The sequence below is a fragment of the Thunnus thynnus genome, chromosome 12, assembly GCF_963924715.1.
Source record: "Thunnus thynnus chromosome 12, fThuThy2.1, whole genome shotgun sequence".
Taxonomy (NCBI): Eukaryota; Metazoa; Chordata; class Actinopteri; order Scombriformes; family Scombridae; genus Thunnus; species Thunnus thynnus.
In genome coordinates, this window is record NC_089528.1 from 12403597 (window position 1) to 12422558 (window position 18962).

Sequence of the window (18962 nt, forward strand, 5' to 3'; positions counted from 1 at the left end):
CTTCAGCCGGGTTTTCTCTCTGCGGAACCATCGAGCAGCAGCTCCTCAGATCCACGGAGGGGAATAAGTGTGACACGTGCACCCAAGTAGCAACAATGAGAGAAAAGGTAATCAAATTATTCATCACTCTCACTTTTAAGCATTTTACATTTTTGTATTAGCCTTTGAGTGTTACTGCCTTTCAGTTTTACAGATTCATGCGAGTCTGTAAACGTCCCTTTGACGTAGTTTGGTCGGACAAGCTAAGTAATGTTAGCTGCCTGCTCAATGTCAAGGGAGACATTTATTGACGTTTACTGAACGTCGTTGGTATTGTCACGCTGTCCTCTGAATTAAATTGCGCTGTTTAACAGCTGTCAGAAGACGTCAACTCAATGTCTCGTCGGCTCAAGCAATAAAAAGACACACAGAGGCTGCACCTGTCGTCTGCACAGCCTCCCACATCCTTCAGCAATTATCCAGCTTCCTACAAACTGGGATGTGCAATGTGCAAGTGCAACAATATTGAAAACTTGGCTCAGTACAATGAGATGTTACCTGCATTATGTAGATACATCGTTTTACAGTTAATATTGTAGAAATGAGTGAAGAATAGAGAAGAAAACTGATGGTGGTTGTAAGAGGGAAAAGTTTAGATGTTTGTACTGTTAATACAACCAAGAAGATTGTAGCATATATAAGCTTCCACATAGGAAAAAGTTTCAACATTGGCCTTTCGGTGAGGCATCTCATTTTATGAATGAATAATTTGTTAAGTAATAATTTGTTTCTGACATTAGGACATTATTTGGAGACTATTTATTTAATCCCAGACCTAATGTCTGTACGTCATAGTGAAAGACATCTCAGTCAGTTGACCTCATAGCGGTCAGCCTATTGAGAAATCTCAGTCTTGATGTTTATTGTCTTATCCAAGATATTGATGCCACTTATTTCATTGCAGCCATTGTCATTTACTTGTTATCTGTGCACACGCAATAGCCTGAAGGACTTTTTTAATGCAGTACTTTTAGTTTTAGCCTGACAGAGAAGATGAGCAAAGGCCAACATACAAAATCTGTAGGAAATCCTTGGATTAGTCATAAACAAGGGAAACTGTTTAACTAACCTAGTAACTAACTAACCAACTAGAAGTTTAAAGCGACACCTGTTAGAGTGGCTGGTTGAGGCAACCATCTCTCCAACTCATGTGTACCATTAGATGATGATGTGTCTGGTGTTAATTTCTCTCTAGGCCATCTACACACACATATACCCATTAAAACAAAATGCCACTGCAGTTCCTCCCCTCCTCCAGTGTCTGACTCCAGCAAAATGCCAACACATTTATTCTTGCCAGTATTTAGGTACGCTGGTTGTCCTCATGATAAATGGGCGGGAATGTATATGTTATGGGTTTGGCTCTCACTGGGGTCACCTATACTAAAGTTGTGTGAAGTGCTTTGGGATAAAAACTCCCAACAAATGACAAATAAGCAAACCTCTGCAAAATGTTACAACATGGCTCTAGGTAATTATGATTACAAACTGATTTTCAGCTATATTCATATAAAGTACTCAAGAGGAGAACTCTTCCTTCAGTGCTGTCAGCTTTGTGCCCCGTCATCTGACTCCGACAATAAATACAGTTAATGACTTCTCCCTCTCCTTTTCTCCAAGGTTCTTTGACTGCGGTGTTGGGGGTAAACTAGGATGGCCATCCGCCGGGTTCCACTAGTCTTGTTGGCCTGTGGCTCCTTTAATCCCATCACCAACCAGCACATGAGGCTGTTTGAACTGGCCAGAGACCACATGCACAGCACAGGTCAGATCCAAAGTTTACAATTAGGTTTAGGGCTAAATGAAATGAGAAAGGTGGCGTGCTAAAGATGTGCATTTGCTTTCTAAATGTGTGCTGTTTTGCATGCACTATTTGACTCCACAAGTAACCTTCAGGGTCGAAGCAGTTCCTGTAAAAGTTCTGATAAGATGATGTCAAATAAAGCTCCTCAATTATATATGCAGTGGATCAAATGTATATCTTGAAATAGGATTCTCACAGGGATGAAGCTACAGAGAATTATAATCCAACTCTGCAGCTCTGAAGACGTTTTCAGACTCTTTTAGACTCTTTTATTTTACGGGCCAAAAATTTACTGCATAGTTCATATGTTCTTATCAACCTAATTTTCAGCAACAGCAGGCAACTTTTTTCAGCAAACAACCTCTTTCCAACCTTCTGTACATCACCTGCCTGGCACCACATGACAGACAAAGGTGGCAACTACAGTAGCTGGTGAAAAAAGTCTTAACAACCAGCGAGCTAAAGATGTAGGTATTATATTATAAGACGGAGCTAAAAGGAGATTGAATATTACTTTAACTCCAAATTAATACTAGTTTTCTTCTGGTCTTCTGGATGTGAAAAGTAGGAATTTCATTGCTAACACATTAGCCATTACAATTTTATAATACATATCAGGGCTTTGTTTTTCAGATCAGTCCTCTGCCCCCTAGTGTTAAAAAAATCAATTATCGCAAATTAAAGCACTCCAGTCTATGACTGAACTATTGTCACAAACAAGAATAACAAAGAAAGGAAACATTCACTTTCTCTGAAGTTCACAAATGTACAAACATGCTAAACTTTCTGATGCTGCAGAGACCTACAATGAACTCCGTGTTATTTTCTTCTGGTTTAGAAAAAACTCAGTCACCCTCGGCCCGGCTGTGTGTCTTGACATGTGCTGCCACACAGTCCATGTAACAGCAGTGTCAGCAGACACAGTCTCCTTATATAAATTCAGGCCCATTTACATCCTAAAGCTGATCAGAATAAGAATACCAGCCTGGTCACATGGTTTTAATGTGTTATACTGGTCATGAATCAGCTCCTTCATTCTAAGATGCTTTATGAGTATATGCACACTGCAGTATTTCAGTGGGCAGGAACATAAATAAGGCTCTTATGGTTCCCTTTGACCCCTTACCTATAAGGAATCAGCTGAATAGTTTGAGTGTAACCATTAGAAAATACTGTAAGCTGCATACATTAACTGTTTTCATCCTTCTGTTATGAATGTCTGTGCTGCAGTTGCAAATCAATCTGTTATTTACCCTTTTTAACACTATGATTAGCACAATGTGCTACTGGATTGGAAAACTGAAATTTTCAAAATATTAGTTGAAAGTAGTTTCTAAAATCTTAAATATCAATTAAACGATAAGCCACAAGTTATGTCATAGTTTGATAACTTCATGTCATTATCAAGCACTTTCATTTCCCCATATTAAAAAGATCAATTTTAGCATTTGCAGCACTTCTCCAATTTGAGAGCTGACAAAGCACTAATGGTATTAACATCACTATCTCTTAGAGATCACTGTATCTGCTGCTTTATATTCCAATTCTGTATTGGCTGTCGTGACCCAGAAAAACTGTATTAATCTCCTCTCCCTTCAGGCCTGTACCAGGTGGTGGGTGGCATCGTGTCTCCAGTGAGTGACGGCTATGGAAAGCAAGGCCTGGTACTGGCTAAGCACCGAATTGCTATGGCAAAGCTGGCGCTGCAGAGCTCCAACTGGGTCACGGTTGACGAATGGGAGAGCCAGCAGCCAGACTGGACGGAGACGGTGGTCACTATGAGGTACAAAACAGCAACAGTTGTTAAACAGTTATAACTGCTTTGTTTGTTAGAGGTTACTATTCAGAGAACATGCATTAAAGTGTAGGATTAATTTAACCTTTGCTGTCATCTATTGTCGACGCACCTCAACTGATGATGACATCCACTATTACACAAGTTGCTTATAATAACTGTAGTCAGTAATTCCTCGTCCATCCATAATTCACAGCACTCCAGTGATTAATCAGAGAGGAGATTTACTTTTTATCAAATTTCACTGAATAAAGGCTTTTGCTTTGTGTGACCAGATACTGTGAGATTAAATTTTCATGTGCAACCAGTAAATGGATTCCAACCTTAATATAAAGTGTAATATACTGTAGAAAGTCATTTCTTCATTTCTTTTTACTGAGCTGTGAGTAACTGTGCGTTACACATAAAGGCTTTCTCTTGCCGTTTCAACAGCAGCTGAAACTTGAATTGCTATAACCAAAACTGTCCCCGTCAATGACAATCTTTTAATGTACTGGAAGATAAAAATTTCTTTAAGTCTAACAACAGGGCCACTGCAGCGTAACTCATTGCCTTCTTTATGGTTCTTCTCGTCACCTTCATACTTAAGAGGATATAAAACCAATTTTTTTGTAGTTTTACTACAGCACCAGTACAATTCACTGGGATGTACTCTTCTACGCTGCTCCTGCCAGTCCTGCGTCAAGCCAACCTCGACTGTTTGTGTAACACAGTGTTGCCATGTTCCCTGAGCCTAAATTACGAGGTTGTGGTCTTTTCGGGGCTGCCAGACTTGACTGATGTCAGGTCTGGGTTTTTCATGGGGTGAAATTGGGGGCACGGGCTGCTTAATTCACTGGCCGAGTGGGAGAGATGTAGTCGTAAAAGGTTGTCCGGGACATAAATATGGGTGATGAGAGGCAGGCAGAGGAGCTGTGATGTGAATGTGAAAGAATATCGGAGTATTGAGTTTACTGTACAGAAATACGCTATTTGCACCCCATACTGTGTGTTGTGAAATAGTAAGTCATAAATGCTAAAAGATTTGGGCACATTTTAAAAGGGTCTCTCCCACTTGCATCATTCTTCCACTTTATTATTCACTCTCCTCCTTCCCTGCTCCCCATTTCACACACAAATCCCCTTATGAGTGTCCCCCCCACCCCCACCCCCCCCACAGCTGGTCGTCTCTAAGCCGTGTTTGCGCAACACGGGTACTGATCAAGGCATGAAGTGGCCTGTTGTCCTGAGGCTGTGAGCAGGCTACGTCACACGTCATCTCACTCCCCAACACACAAACACACACACACACACACACACACACACACACACACACACAAATCTAGTAGAACACCTTTAAGAGGCTTTACTTCATAACAGTAAAGTTTTTCATTCATCTTTTTTTCTAAGTTCCTCTGTAACTCATGCTTTCTTCTCTGTCTTTTTGTCTAAGTCACTTCAGTTTGATGAGGAATTATTGGCATTGTGTTTTAATCACAAAATGCTGTTGGCTTAAGCATATGAATCGAGCAAGTTAAATAATGAATGAGTACTTAAAAAAGTAGTATTTCTGAGTAAATGCAATAAAACAACCAGCTACTGATAATAACTGAAGATAAAGTGAGAAATACTGACAATCAGAATGAGAAAGGATATTTCTGTGTATTACCATATATAACATTTAAGGAATAAACTCTCTTTCTTCTCTCACACCTTTGGTATTTGGACAGGTATCATTATGGGCGTATTCTAAAGGAGTATGAGCAGAGCACAGGAACTCACAGCAACTCCGGTGGGAACTCCACTCTCCTCTCAAGTAAGAACTTCTCACTCTTGGGAACTTACGATAAGCTGAGAAACTCCTTGACCCCTGACTTTTTTCAGGCCTTAGTATTTGGTTTTAATATCCGCCGTGAATTAATTCTTCTTTGCGTTTTGTGTTCCAGTGTGGTTAGAAATTTAAGACATAGACATTAATTACATTTTTGGCCAGGCTAGTGGCGTAGCTGGAGGGAAGGTAATGTTGTTCTGTTGCTTGGTCTACCGCTTTGGTCCAGACTGAAATATTTCAACAACTACTGGATGGATTACTATCAACATTTTCTACAGACATTCGTGTTCTCCTGGAGGATAAATCCTAATGAGTTTGAGGATCGCTACACTTTTCCTGTAGCACCAGCAGCCGGTTTCTGTCATTTTTGATGGATTTCCATGAAATTTCGTGCACACAAACTCACCCTGTCACCAGTTTTACTTTTCATCTATCATCATCATCAGGTCAAAATTTCAATTTGTAGAATACTTTTATGACCAAATTACCTGTTAGATTAATAACATTGTCATCAGCCTCAGCTGTGCTGTACTGTTTAGTGCTAATTAGCAAATGGTAAACAACATCAGCATGTTAGCGTTGTCATTTGCTGTGTGTAAATGTAGCCTCACATAAATACATGGCTGTAGACTCTTTTGAGATTAGCGCCTGTATAATGATGACATTGTAACTATATAAAACACACAGTTCTTGGTAAAGTCTTTTCTTCAGCATATTGCTTTGTCACATCTTTAACAAGCCCCCTAACAGAGTGAGGGTCAAGGATTTGCATCAATCCTATATAATGTGCCTGTTCTTAACACGTGCAAAGTCGAAGCCTAATAGTGCTCAGTGGTCCTGACTAACGGTGGTTAAGGAGTATTAGGGATAGTTTTAATAGGCAACTTTTAAGACCTTGTGTGTGTGTGTGTGTTTGTGTGCCCTCATAGGACGGATGAACTCACAAATGCATAGCTATAACATTTGTGAGCATGACGGTTGTTGCATAACTAGAAGATAGCCAATCAGAATTCAGGAACATTGTCATGGATTATCTATGATTTAGCAAAATCAGTTACAGGGATATCTGTTTGCTGCTTTACAACACTGCACAACACTTCACTGAGATCAAGTGGATACAATCTGAATTTTGTTTGCAATGATTGACATGTTGAAGAAAAAAAAATGCCTGTGTTTGTTCGTTAGTTTTCTCCTTTTCAGCTCATTTAATGTAGAGCCATATGGATGTTGAACAGCTCAAGTAATCAGCGATGTTATGCTTTGCTTTAGCCTTCAGCACGATGAATATCTAAATGGTGTGATTTCTAGAAATAATAAGTCAGTTTTAGTCATGTTCTGTTATTTGCCACGTCCAGACTCATTCTTTTTCTTTTTCATTGCCATTCACATCACCACTGCCTCCACTTTTGTATTTGCTCTTCAAAAGTCAAGGCTTCCTCCGAGGAGACAGTTCAGTCATGTAGGCAGTGTGTGTACTTTTATTGCATTCCTATTTTTTTAAGCTTGATTGTGGACTAGCCAGCTGGCAAACGCCCACTGGACTGTTTCCATGTATTCAAAACTAGCTCCACTTGAGGATTATGTCACTCTTTGCCATCATAATTGCTCTGAAAACAAGCACAGAATGAAGACTGAAATATCAAGGATGGAGTGGACAGTCTAGTGACTGAATGATTATTTTTGGGTAACGTATTTTGAGTCTGGTGGAGAAGGAAACACTAGAAATGTGAAAATTGTGTACGTGTGTCATTTGTGAATACATTTTGATGATAAAAAGGACTCAGGGTTGTGACAAGTTGTTTGTTATTTTTATGATGCATTTATATCAACAGGTATCATAAACTAACTCAAATAGAAATATTATTCATGGGACATTTTTCATATTCAGAATAAATCAGATCATGTCGAGCTGTAGCTCCGGCCACTCGCTGCATATCAACACTTCTCTCAGCTTCAAAAGATCCGACATCACAACATATTTACATGTAGCCTCTTATTCATATGTATTTTGATGCTTTTCTCAAAAATATTAGAATAAAGCCTGACTATTAAACCACATCTTCTCTCAGGCCCCGCTCCCCAGCTGAAGCTCCTGTGTGGAGCAGATTTCCTCGACACCTTCAAGATCCCAGGCCTGTGGCTGGATGACCACGTGGAGGAGGTGGCCGGGCATTTCGGCCTCGTCTGCGTCAGTCGAGGGGGTCTGCAGCCCGAGCGGGCCGTACATGAGTCGGACGCCCTTTCACGCCACAGAGAAAACATTCATCAGGTGAAGGAATGGGTGAGGAATGAGACGAGCGCCACAGAGGTGCGGCGGGCTCTGAGACGGGGACTGAGCGTGAAATACCTGATCCCAGACTCTGTGATAGAATATATTCAACAGCACAACCTCTACACCGAGGACAGCGAGAGGAAGAATAAGGGCGGTGTGCTGAGGCCGCTCACCAAGCAGGCACAACAACCAGCGAAGAGTCTGGATGACTGACAGACAGACTGCTGCAGCATTCAGCTGAATATGGAAACCCTTAAAGTGGAAATTCAGTCACAGATCAGTGCTTCTCTACAATGACTGGAAGCTCTGTTTATTTCCACTGGACTGCAGTGTGATACAGATGCAAACATCTGCAAAGAAACTCATGTTTGGCTTAAATGTGTTTTGTTTTAAGCAGGAGACATCTGCACAGTTCTGTGGTATGTTTTGAATCAAGGACATGTTGCAAATCCTGAGCCTCATCATTATGCCAGTCTGAGATGAATGAACATGTGTCTCTTGAAAGTTTACCATCTTATGTAGTTTTTCACATTACACATCACTGATGAATGGAAATAAAATCCTGTATATTTGGAGCGTTTTTGTCTGACTGGTATTTTTTGCTTGCTTGTATAAAATCACAAACCAGAGCCATAGCCAGAATTTTAGAAATGAACACTAAAAACAAAGCGTCTAAAACGACTAAACCACATTACTACGATTTTGCCATCTTCAGACTCAAAATATTTGGCTTTGGTTTATTGATATTATAATATCAAGAAATACAACATATCAGACTTTGTCAGGGGTTGAATGATAAAGTCTTGGACTTATTTTCACCATTGTCCCTGGTGTTTTCACAGTCCTTTATCAAGACAGACAGACAATCATACGATGTCTGACATTGAGTATAAGAACTAAGGCAATACAAAATTGAATCTTATGAACAAACAATTGATCAAATCTTTTCAGAAAGCAGACAAAAAAAAAGGTCAAAAAGCACTCCCAAAGGAGAAATCTTGTCATAAAAGCAGTTGTGAAATGTAGTTAAAGCAGCAAATATCAATGAAGACATTTAGGGTTTTACTTTTATGTGTATTTAAGTAAACTGAAGCAGAGACTTTGCAGTTATATATTAACCTCTAGGCTACCGGGATTATATTATATTGGATATTTTCCAATTGTTAAAATGTAATTTCCCCAGGTTACATGTGGTGGAAAAAACATTGACATGGAAATCCAGCTGCTGTCAATAACAGCAGCTGTGTTGTGATCATAAACTGATTTTATCTGCAGCAGCAGCTTGGTATGACTGCTGGTAAACATAGCCCAGCATGTATGAGCCGCCATCAAATTTCATTATCACTCACTATCTGACAACAGAAAGACGAAAATATGTAAATGAGGACAACTGAAGCGTGAATTCGGCTGCATTAAAACACAGCATAGGTGATCACAAAGAGCAGGACGGGCCAGAGCAGAAGATTAATCCGTGCGCACAGTTTGCCAACCAGTGCGCTCGGTTTATTAATCCATGCGCACGGATTTCCATGTCAATATTTTATTCAACCACATGAAGCCTTGGGGGGCCTCAGTACCAGGTTACTAAAACCCCCCAAATTCTCTGAAAAAAACACAGAGGATATGACCCCCACAGGTACAGTAGCGATGGCCTTGACCAGGGCCTGAATTCCTGTTTTTAATTTCCTCTCATACGAAGATCATCGGGAGGATCTCTGCACTCTAACAGCCTCCCAGCAGCATTTCATTCCGGATCTATTCAGTTCCCCCCATTATCATCCACACTGTGTGTCTGCGAGGCCTGTATGTTTTTTTTTCCACCAAAGGATTTAAAGTAATCCTGACAGTTGCTCAGCTACAGGAGGTGTTTTCTCACTGAGGCCAATGGCTGAAAGCGCCACTGTGATACTGACTGGCATCCTTTGAAAGATTGGTGTGTGTGTGTGTGTGTGTGTGTGTGTGTGTGTGTGTGTGTGTGTGTGCGTCTTTGTCTGCGCTCCAGTCAGAAAGGATTTAGACAGTGTGTTGGCTGCAGCTGGCCCGAAAGAGAGATGATCAAATTAATTGAGTTATTTAGGCGAGACAAAAGATGTGGCAGGCCTATTGTGCAACATTTAATTGTTCCTGGCTGTGAGATCATTTTCAGCTCAGGTGATTCTGCTTTTATACCGTGAATATTACTCACACTGTGTTCTTCATTCAGCCTGATTCACAGCCTGATCAATGCCTTAATAGATCTCTGTGCGAGTTTTATTCCATTAGGCTGATGTTGGTTCTGCATGATGATATACACCCCATGATATAAAGTTAATTGAAAAAAGGCCTCATCTTATACAACAGGAGCAACAGGCCAAATCTGCCACACGTGGAATTACATAGAAGTGCGCCTTGTCCATTAATAAAGGAAGTATATTCATCCTAATCCCACATAGGCAGAGTAAGCATTCTGCAAGATAAAGCACACAAGTGTATTGTATGTATGCAGGCCATGTGTTCCCAGTATACAATGTGTAGGGAAAGCGTGGTGCGGATTGTGGGGTTACACAGGGTGGATGGAGTGAGCGAGGTGGGAGGCAGTGAAACCCGGCAAGTAATCGGATTAAAGCGAGTTCGGTTAAAATTGGGGCTTTTTACGGCAGGTTCTGCACTCGGACACAAGTAGCCATCCACAGCGGACCTCCTCATCCACTGGAAGTAGGAACACCAGCAAAGAAACAGCCAAGATGCCCGTTGATCTGAATGGATATTGGAAAATGATTTCCAATGATAACTTCGAGGAGTACCTGAAGGCTCTCGGTGAGTTTGTTGGATATTTTTAAGAAGAAGGTGAAAATGTCTGATTTAGATTACAAATATCAAAACTGATCAAGATTTTGATAATAGTTTTGATATCATGAAACAATGGAAATAATGCTCCAATAATCATAAAGAAGCAATATTCCACCAGTGGTACATGAAGTCATCTGGTATTATGCAGTTCACAGTATCTCATATGGTTTTTCCACCATAATGAGGGAAATGGAAATGACTATACTATATATAACTATAGACTAGTTATTGTTAGGAATACCAGACTGTTTTTTTAAGTCATCAAACTTGTATAGGTACAGATGCATCTAACAGTTTCAATTTCTAAAAACTGGACATATATTTATGTGTATGAAACTGCTCTAAAATTCCCAACTCCTCATTGTCCTCTTCTTCTTATTCATGTTTCCATCTTCCCTCTGGGACCTGTCACAGATGTGAACGTTGCCATCAGGAAAATCGCCACCTTGTTGAAGCCCGACAAGGACATCGTCCACGATGGGGACCACATAATCATCAAGACCCTCAGCACTTTCAAAAACTACAACATGGACTTCTATGTGGGCAAAGAGTTTGAGGAGGATCTGTCTGGGGTGGATGACAGGAAATGCATGGTGAGCAATTCGGACCAACGGGAGGTTTTATGAATGTATATATGCTGCAATGCAATTTTTTTACCCATTTGAAAAACCTGTTAAACCACTTAGATACTACAGTTACATTACAATCCAGAGAGAGTGGGCACCTGTGGCATTAACACATCTTCCGTGGGTGCAAAACCTGGTGTGTATAAACTTCTTGGTGGCATACCTCCAGACTGTAATGAGCATATGGTGTGGTGTCATGCAGCCATTTTATACCAAACTTCACACCTACCTACTTACAAAACTTTCCTCAAACTTTTTCACAGCCTTGTCTATGGAATAACTGATTTGATTATACAGGTAGGTGTTATTTAATGAAGACAGATGTGTCAGATCCTGCAGGAAAAGAACTGTAGTGTTGCAATAAGAAATCAGTCAAATTTATTTAATCAGATTGTCACTGAATACTGAATAGGATCAAAGATTATCTGTTGTTCCCCCAGACAAAACCTTTTTTTGTATGCTGATAGGCTGATTATAGATAAGCTATAAGCTGTTTAAAGAGTGGCTGAGAGAGAAGGTCACATGCGTCCGTATGTGCTGATTTTATCGGAAATTATTTTAATTATTTTTAAGAGGGGTGTAGGAGGACTGAGCCTCTCAACTCAGTATATTACATACATTTAAATCTATGAGATATGATAGGAAACATCCATCCATAGCATTAAATAAATGTATAATGTATTATAATAACATTCATGTTTCTCTCCCTGACCTGTGACCCCCAGACCACCATCACCTGGGAGGGAGACAAGCTGGTGTGTGTGCAGAAGGGAGAGATTGAAGGAAGAGGCTGGACCCACTGGGTGGACGGAGATGAGCTTCATCTGGTAAGAAAACATCAGTTCCTGCCATGAATATTAATGTACGCAATTTGGACACTTTGACCCATATCCAAAAAATGCCTCTCAGCTCTATATGTGCACTGCATATGTGTGACTCTAGTGTGAATTAGCCCACCAGCTCCAGCAGAGGTAACATTCAGCTCTGTGAGGCACACATGCACACAGGATAAGTACGTTACATGTATATGGATGTAACTCATTTACAGGTAAATAAGTCCTATTGTTTCCACATAAGGAACAGCTTCTAAAGGTAGAGTTTCAAAGGGAAACACATATTTTGATCCTCAAGAGTTCCCTCCAGATCAAACGGAGAGACTGATGGACGATGCGAGATAAAAAGTTATTTATATATTGTGAAATGAAAAGCCATTAATTTTCTGCAACTCATTTATTTGGCATTTTCTCTCTGTCATCGTGAACTGAGACTTCCAGTCATCCAGTGCATATCAACATCAGCCTCAGCCATGTTATTATCTTGACTTTCCGAATCTAATTTCTGTTAGAGGGACTTCAATAACTTTTTTTTTTTTTTTTTTTTTTTTTTACATCTCCACTGTGAAATTCATAGTGTGGCCCAGTGTGGCCTGTAATGAAAGCATTAGCATCTGAAAAGACTTTAAAGTAATGACTAGCCCATTACCATTTTCATTAGCTCAGCATTATCAGATTTCCCTCTGTGTGATTACTGCTATCAAAGCGAAGCAAAAATAATCTGCCAAATTATTTGGTTTAAGTGATGCCAACAGATGTTTTCAATCAGCAGCCATGAAATTGGTTATTAGTAAGAAGTTCCCCAGAGCCAGTGGAGCGTTTGAATGTAGAGCAGCAGTGGCCTCTGGTGGCAGAAAATGTATTGCAAGGCGATTGTCCAGTGAAAACCATGCATCTCCAATGTTGGTGCTTTTGAATATTTCAGTTTTCCTTTGTGCACTGAGGAAATTGTCCTACTTCTTAAGCTAAATAACGCATTTTACAACCCATTGGATCATCTGTAATATATGTTGTCACAAATCTGAAAACATGGCCATGAAAAGTTTATAATTTGTAGATTCGTGGTTTACTCAGGAGAACAACAAACTGTAGAACTGGATTAGAAATGATTAAGAATGTCCTGAATTATTTGGAGGACTGCTCATTCAATGTTTGTGCATCCTTGATCCATCCTCGGCCCGCCCTGCCCATAGTTACTGTTGCTAAGTCTTTAGTCAACAAGATTGTTTTCAGGTCATCTTAACTCAGCCGTGATTGCAGCATTGAGGGAAAGGAGCAGGGCTTATGATCAATCAATAATGAAAATGATTCTCATTAATTCTGTTAACATATAGAATCAATTAAAAATGTACAATATATTGTATAGTTGCCATTCACCTCTTGGTCATTCCTGTTTCTTTCTTGAGTAATCTAAAAACTTCAAATTGTATTTTGTTTGCAGGAGCTGAGAGCTGCAGGAGCTGTTTCCAAGCAGGTCTTCAAGAAGTCCTAAGCTGCCTCTTGTTGAACGAGACGGTTACCCCAGCTGACACTGGCTCACAGAGAGACACCAGACAAATCCCTACATCTGTGCATCTACCCACATGCTTTTCTATTATAAATGTTATTTTCACCAAACACAGATTTACTATACATCCATCAGGACGGTTGCCTTCTCTGCCAAAGCCAATTCAAAGGGGCGTGGCAGCGTTTCTATTACGTTATATCCCAAAATGTAACACTGTGTATCTGTCTCAGGGTGGGTGCTCCTTTGATTAACATGTTTAGATGTGTTGGAGGCATTGCATACTGCTAGGTGTAGCTGATCTAACGATGGTGAGCCACACTGAGAGTCCGGGTGGGGGGAAGGTTATAGATGCAGTGAAGAGAACAGAAAGTTAAACAGTTCATCTCTTCTAAGTTCTCTAAATGTGGATTGATATACAGAAAGGAAAAGGATGAAGAGTGTGGTTGAGGGCTGTAAACATCTTTGCTACTGATGCTTAGATATCAGATACAATGTGTGTGTGTGTATATATATCCCTCCCACTCCTTTGGGACTGTGCCATTGATAGTAAAATGAATCAATCAATAAAGGAAACAGTGCTCAATAATGTCATTTGTCTTTTCCTGAGTAGTTAAACTATATACTGTATCTGCATTTTGTTGAACAGACTCACTGGAAAAGTGAATGTTTTGTATGGCAGGTCAGCATCCTATCATACAACCAGACAGACCATTGAAACTAATTGATATTTCACAGGCCAATAGACTTACTGTTAGAAGTTCCTTTTATCTGAAAATGCTTCTCCAGACATGCACAAGGCCTTTGAGGGCCTCTCTACTTGAGAATTAGAGTGAGTGAAGAGAAGCCCGCGGAGCTTCAGCCAGAGAACTCGAGCCACGCTGTGCTCCGAATCAGCTAATCTGTCGGCTCACTTTGTGCATTGCCATCACCAATTGGGCAGTCTATAGAAGCAGTCCAACTCACTTGCTCATTCTTTGCTGCTGCTGCTGCTGCTCGCCTTGCTTTTCTACCTCCTGCTGCTTCTTGTGCATTCACTCCCTGCCACCATCCCAGCGTCTACCTGCAGGCTCTGTTTATTTATGGTTCCCCAGGGGGTTGTTATTGATCTCTCCCTGCTCTCGCTTTGGCTGGTCCAAAAAATTATGCTCTCAGGAAGGGGCCGAAACAGAGTGTGACGCCAGAGTAAAATCAGCATTTGCATTTATTCTCAATAAAACGGACTATCAACAGACGAACAGCTCAACACTCTCAAGAAGCTTTTAGTCATTGCTTAATTTTCAAGTCTGCTCAAATATGTGTTTTGCTCATTGGTGCTGCCTAACCTTCACCGTTCAGAATGATGTATGTGTAGAATTTGACACTACAAGGCTGTTTTCATATTCATATACAGTAGGGAGGGGGGAAATTTCTCTGTGCTCACCTTAAATCTGGGTTTAAGGCATGTACCTCCAAGTTATTTAGTGTTATTTTGTGACATTGCAACAATTTTGCAAGCCAGTCGTGGTCCAATATGAAAACAAATGTAATGAGGAAATGTGAAGTGCACATACTGAATGGACTTTTAAGTGAAGGAGGAGACATCTTGTACCCAGTGTCCACTTTACTGGTGATAACGCTTTCACAAGAATGTTTCAGTGATACAAGTCAGTAATACAACTTGCACAGTTCCATCAGAAATGACCCATGTATTGATCACCGGGGGCAGGAAATGTGTTCTGAACAGAAACAAGGGTTCTGTGAATCCCTTGTGCATGTGCATGCCATTTAAATCCAGTGTGGGTATGGTGAACCTTGCCAGGGACAATGCAAACTACTATATAGAGATTTAACTAATGAGTGAAAGCACATTTAATGGCTATAGCAGAGGAAATGCTAGTGATAAATAGCATAATAAAACTGGGTTGGATATGATGAAAATCTCTAACTTTAAACTAAAAATATTTGCATGTTTATAGATTTTAGATTTGTCAATTTATATGTCAAATCATTTATATGTCTTTAAACATGTCTGGAGGGAATCTTTAATTCACTTATCTGTCTTTAACATTTATTTAGAACACAAAATTGAGAAATTGCATATCAATTTGTTTGTATTTTTACTACAAGAAAAGTTGAACTTTATTAACCTTCAAGTTTCGTTGACGTTTAGTTTATTCGGGTTTAGTATTTGAGTTTGCCACAGAAGAAATCAAACAGAGCAGACTGTGCTGGTAGATGTTACAAAATAGCTTCCCCTGTCTGTACATTGTACACTGACCATCATGGCAAAGTTCACACAGGCACTATAGTTTCTGCATGTGTCTGTGTGTATAGATGCATGTGAGAGAAAGAGTGAACGGTGTTGCGTGTACGTGCATGAGTGTGTGTGTGTGTGTGTGTGTGGGTGTGGGCATGTGCACTTATGCCCTTAGTAACCTCCCCCGATGACCGTGCAAAGACTGAAAGAAAAGGTTGAGTCCGTTCCCTCCCCCTCCAAAACAACTGCCCCTGCCAATCCCCTTTAACCTATAAACTCACTTATCAATAGTTCTCCGCCCTCATGCCCCTGACTCATATAAGAGCAGGAGGACACCCTGCACCTTCCCCCTCCTTACACTGTCTAAAGTCTACAGACCACAGTGTCACCAGCTGCCACCATGCCTGCAGACTTCAGTGGGAAATGGATATTGGAAACTAATGACAAATTTGAGGATTATTTGAAAACACTGAGTAAGAAATATTTTATTTGAGTGGGTTTAATTTTTGACTTTGATGTCTTAGTTATGTGTTCATAATGTTACGTTGTGAAGAGATGTGTTGGACAAGCTGCACGAGTAAAAAAAAAATCATCCAATTTCATGCTCTCTCAATCTTTCTGTGAAAAGTGTTCCTGTCATTCTGTTACTGTTTGTCTGCTTTCAAGCTAAAGCAAAAATTGATTCATAAAAGCACCAATTTTACTGCAGATTATTGAGTTTTCAACAACCATCATCACAAATACAAAAATGATTCTGATTTTGAAATCATGCTATAGTCAACCACATATTTTTTCAGTCATGGACAAAAATTTCCAGAAAAAAAGTATACTCCAAGACTAAACATAGAAATCAGTTGATCTCTCCACATTAAATGATCAATTCCTGTTAAAATATTATTTATGCACTCTGACCCGACTGTTCTGAAAACATTGTATAATCAAGTCTTTCTGTTTCTTTCCCTAGATATTGACTTTGCAACACGGAAAATCGCAATCTCCCTATCTCAGACCAAAGTGGTTGTCCAAGATGGAGACAAGTTTGAGTTCAAAACACTGAGCACCTTCAGGAATTATGAGCTCTCTTTCACTGTAGGGGTGGAGTTTGATGAGTACACCAAGGGACTAGACAACAGAAACATCAAGGTAGTAGACTAGACCTCAAATATATGGAGTCCAAGAAGTGGCACTAATAGTTTGTCTGATGAGTCAACATTTCCCATTTTTCTTGTTGCTTGTAACAATGGAAAAAGAGTATTTAAATATGGTTATGACAGCAGTTTGTGTGTAGGTGTGTGTGTCTCTCACATTAATGCTAAAAACTGACTAAAGCAACTAACAGTATTGTGTAGATGGTCAGAAATTAAAGAACCTCTCGCCTAATCAATATTTTTATGTTAACAATGGATACTTGTCTTCTACTATGTGAAACATGTGAATGCGCAAAGAAGTATTGCCCGACTCCAGCTCCCTTCAATTTTACAGCACTTGATAGCATTTTTCAGCTCAGTGTTTTGGTTTTACTGCCCACAGCTTTACTGTTTTGGTTCACTCTCACCACTCTCATAGCAGCATTTTCAACCACAGGCAGCTGATTTCAGTTTAAAAAAAACCTCAAAAAAACCCATGGTGCTCTACCTGACCAGCACCAAACGACAGACAAAGTTAGTGACTAGCTGGTGAATATAGTGAAGCATTTAGCTGCTAAAGAGCTAATGAGTCAGTGGAGAACAAAAACAGAGCTAAAAGGTGAGTGAATATTAGACTCACCTCCACCTAGAGAAAGCTATTCTCATAAAGTACTTGTACAAAATAATTAACTATCAGGCCACCGCCTGGGTATCTGAGCCAATGTTTGATCAAGCAATGGGGGAGATGACAAATACTGTACTCTTACTGATAATTTTTGTTTGAACAAAAAGAGCACATATGATTAGTTTACACTAAGAGCTGATTTCATTCACAGCTGCAGTAATGACATATTAATATGTAGGAAAAAGGGAGCTGATGAGAGATAAAAGCAGTCATGAAATAGGTGAGAACAAGCTGTTTAAGGGGCTAATAAAAAATACAAGTATATTGTTTAATGAATGTACTATATGTTGTATTGTAGAGTCTGGTGACCTGGGAGGGGGACAAGCTGGTGTGTACCCAGAAAGGAGAGAAGGCCAACCGTGGCTGGAAACACTGGATTGAAGGGGACAAACTCTACTTGGTGGGTTCACAGTACTTTTGAGTTTTTGTGAAAGATTTGAACCAGAATTTGAGTTAATAGATAAAATAGAAATGTGCAGGATCATTATGTGACTGTCATGTACTGTATGGACAGTTTTAACACTGTAAATTCAGTGATTATCCCTCTTATTAATAATATTAACAGAATCACTTCCTCTCTACACACAGGAGCTGACGTGTGAAGATGTGGTTTGTCTTCAGGTGTTCAAGAGAAAAGAATAATATGTTCCTGTTTTCCCAAAGTTATGAGCATAAAGAATAAAGGTGCTTTTCAGAGAATATAACATGTTGTGTATAAATATAGACAAACCTATCACTAATATGTCTAACAGCAATATAAGGACAATATTCTGTTGCACAAGGTAGCGGCTAAAAAAACAAATGCATTTTTTAATGGTTTAGTGACCACATGTGTGTGTAGTCACAAATTTCCATACTTCACAAAATCAACTGACTTTTAGAGGAGTATAATTTTCACTTTGCAATATAATTCACATGGTAAAAAAAACAACATATTTTTGTTACTAAAGTTGTGTATTTAATCAACCAAAGATTAAGATCGCCATCTGCTGGAAATATATGGTAATATCCTTTAAGGTGAGATGTGATATAATAATATAACACTACATAAATAGATCTAAGCCTCAGTTAAGACACCTCTAATCTCTGCTCATATTACATGAATGAGCAAAAATCTAGCCCCTAGTTTATCTACTACAATTCAAGATATTTGAGTGATGTGTAACTTTCTGTCTGCAAAAGTTGATGCATCTGATACTACTACTTGTACTTGTACAAGAATACATTTTAGATCAGTTAATGAATCAACACATTTAATCCTTGTTGGGTGTTTTTGTTTTATTTTTTTAAATAAATCCATACCATGTGCAAATTGTTTGTCATTATTCTATAACTGTGCAGGATACTCTGAGAGTGCATGTTTGAAATATTGCTGGTAGGTTAGGTACATTTTAGTCAT

General features: G+C 39.6%; 2 protein-coding genes across 2 annotated transcripts; both read left to right on the forward strand.

The window, feature by feature from the left end:
- On the forward strand, nucleotides 1–18875 carry nmnat3 (nicotinamide nucleotide adenylyltransferase 3). The gene is made up of 9 exons (XM_067604714.1): nucleotides 1–107; nucleotides 1660–1804; nucleotides 3443–3626; nucleotides 5348–5433; nucleotides 7518–7930; nucleotides 16119–16224; nucleotides 16716–16894; nucleotides 17862–17963; nucleotides 18152–18875. Exons 2-9 carry the CDS (start codon nucleotides 1693–1695, stop codon nucleotides 18203–18205), a joined length of 1236 nt encoding a protein of 411 aa, XP_067460815.1. The 5' UTR covers nucleotides 1–107; nucleotides 1660–1692; the 3' UTR covers nucleotides 18206–18875.
- Nucleotides 10346–14101, forward strand: rbp1.1 (retinol binding protein 1, cellular, tandem duplicate 1). Its single transcript, XM_067605524.1, has 4 exons — nucleotides 10346–10516; nucleotides 10964–11142; nucleotides 11901–12002; nucleotides 13450–14101. Exons 1-4 carry the CDS (start codon nucleotides 10444–10446, stop codon nucleotides 13498–13500), a joined length of 405 nt encoding a protein of 134 aa, XP_067461625.1. The 5' UTR covers nucleotides 10346–10443; the 3' UTR covers nucleotides 13501–14101.
- Nucleotides 18876–18962: the final 87 nt, after the last annotated feature.

What these genes read in the sequence shown, in the direction of transcription:
- nmnat3 (XM_067604714.1), top strand. Translation starts at nt 1,693, where the DNA reads ATGGCCATCCGCCGGGTTCCACTAGTCTTGTTGGCCTGTGGCTCCTTT. An exon ending in GAACTCCACTCTCCTCTCAA is followed by an intron (nt 5,434 to 7,517) that starts GTAAGAACTTCT and finishes ATCTTCTCTCAG; the next exon opens with GCCCCGCTCCCCAGCTGAAG. An exon ending in TAGACAACAGAAACATCAAG is followed by an intron (nt 16,895 to 17,861) that starts GTAGTAGACTAG and finishes GTTGTATTGTAG; the next exon opens with AGTCTGGTGACCTGGGAGGG.
- rbp1.1 (XM_067605524.1), top strand. Translation starts at nt 10,444, where the DNA reads ATGCCCGTTGATCTGAATGGATATTGGAAAATGATTTCCAATGATAAC. An exon ending in GGAGTACCTGAAGGCTCTCG is followed by an intron (nt 10,517 to 10,963) that starts GTGAGTTTGTTG and finishes GACCTGTCACAG; the next exon opens with ATGTGAACGTTGCCATCAGG. An exon ending in ACGGAGATGAGCTTCATCTG is followed by an intron (nt 12,003 to 13,449) that starts GTAAGAAAACAT and finishes TTTTGTTTGCAG; the next exon opens with GAGCTGAGAGCTGCAGGAGC.